This window comes from Rhincodon typus, chromosome 48 (genome assembly GCF_021869965.1).
Source record: "Rhincodon typus isolate 14 chromosome 48, sRhiTyp1.1, whole genome shotgun sequence".
Classification (NCBI taxonomy): domain Eukaryota; kingdom Metazoa; phylum Chordata; class Chondrichthyes; order Orectolobiformes; family Rhincodontidae; genus Rhincodon; species Rhincodon typus.
In genome coordinates this window covers 5,253,141-5,254,473 of record NC_063379.1, presented here as the reverse complement: position 1 = coordinate 5,254,473, position 1,333 = coordinate 5,253,141, and the positions used below count along the sequence as shown (strand labels likewise).

The 1,333-nt window shown below is 52.8% G+C and overlaps 2 protein-coding genes across 2 annotated transcripts in view; both read right to left on the bottom strand.

Moving 5' to 3' along the window:
* Positions 1 to 237, bottom strand: part of fcer1g (Fc epsilon receptor IgFc epsilon receptor Ig) — a 26,855-nt gene extending 26,618 nt beyond the window's left edge. Inside the window, exon 1 of the mRNA XM_048620764.1 lies at positions 50 to 237. Coding sequence (XP_048476721.1) covers positions 50 to 98 — 49 coding nt within the window. The 5' untranslated portion in view covers positions 99 to 237. The remainder of the gene's footprint in view (positions 1 to 49) is intronic.
* Positions 238 to 700: 463 nt separating this feature from the next.
* ndufs2 (NADH:ubiquinone oxidoreductase core subunit S2) overlaps positions 701 to 1,333 on the bottom strand; it is a 26,450-nt gene continuing 25,817 nt past the window's right edge. Inside the window, 1 exon segment of the mRNA XM_048620763.1 lies at positions 701 to 933. Coding sequence (XP_048476720.1) covers positions 896 to 933 — 38 coding nt within the window. The 3' untranslated portion in view covers positions 701 to 895.

The following is a 1,333-nucleotide window of genomic DNA, read 5'->3' as shown; positions in this document are numbered from 1 at the left end:
AGAGAGAGAGACAGAGAGGGTTGAGGAAACATGGAACTGGATCACTGACCTGCAGGAACAAGCTGCAACAGAAACACCAAGGCTAGGAGGAGCTGCATGGCAGACGGGCACAGAATCCTGGTGCAGGGTTTCACAGAGAGCGGGCAATCTGCTCTGGTCTGTGCACAGTGGGCTGCAGGCTGCCTTGTGTGAACACAGAAGGAAGTCCTTCGACAGGCTGTGGAACTGACCAGTAGGCATGTGGCCAGAGACTAAACAGGAAATGGGTGGGGGAATAAAGAGAGGCGGGGAGTGGGGGCTGGGGAGAAGGGGCAGGACGGGGGGAAAAGAGGGGGAAGAGGGAGCGGGCTGGGGAAGGAGCGCAGACAGAGAGACAGAGGTGGGTAAGGACAAAGAACAACAGTGGAACGTAGAGACACAGCAAGATCCTGGCCCGTGTGGTGCCAACAAACCTCATAGCTCCCTCAGTGTTGACGGTCAACCCAGCACTGAACCCACCGTACTCCAACCCCAGACCTATCGCCATTCACAGCATGTGTGGGCACAGAGACACACAAGGGCACATGTGTGCACACACAGACAGCTCTCCCCTCCCCAAACATCATTTCTGAGCAAACAGGGTAAGAAAGCTTCCCCAAACAAACTCCCGGCAGGAAAACAACATGACTGCTTCTGGCACAAACGAGGGAAACATGTGTCATAAGGTTCTTGCCATTTATTACCAACTGGTGCAAATAGCTGAACTGGAGAGAGAGACGCGCACGCGCACACACACACACACACACACACACGTGGGAACGGGACCCAGGCAAGTGCAGAGATGGAGGAGGCTCGCTGCAAGGTGGAGCGAGAACCAGATCACAGGGACGGTGAACGAGGGCTATCCAACGATGGGCTATCGGTCCACTTCGCCAAACACAATATCCTGGGTACCTGCGATAAACGGGGGCAGGAGGGCGAGAGTGGGAGACAGAGAGAGAAATAAACAAGCGGCAAAGAAATGAACTCAGAAACACACTCACTCAGCAAACCTCAGACGCCGCGTGACCCTGGGTTTCTGAGCAACTCCTGTGGAGAGATCAAGTCAGTCACATCAAATGAACAAAAGGAAATTGAGTCAACGACACCAGGACAGTACATGGTCACAGCTAGTTCCTCTGTTTGAAAATAACAAGAGGTTTCATGGAGTAAATATTAACCGAAAGGTTCGATTCCAGGGTTGAACTCAAGGGGTTAGATACAGAGTAAAGCTCCCTCTACACTGTCCCTCATCAAACACCCCCAGAACAGGGACAGCACAGGGTTAGATACAGAGTAAAGCTCACTCTACACT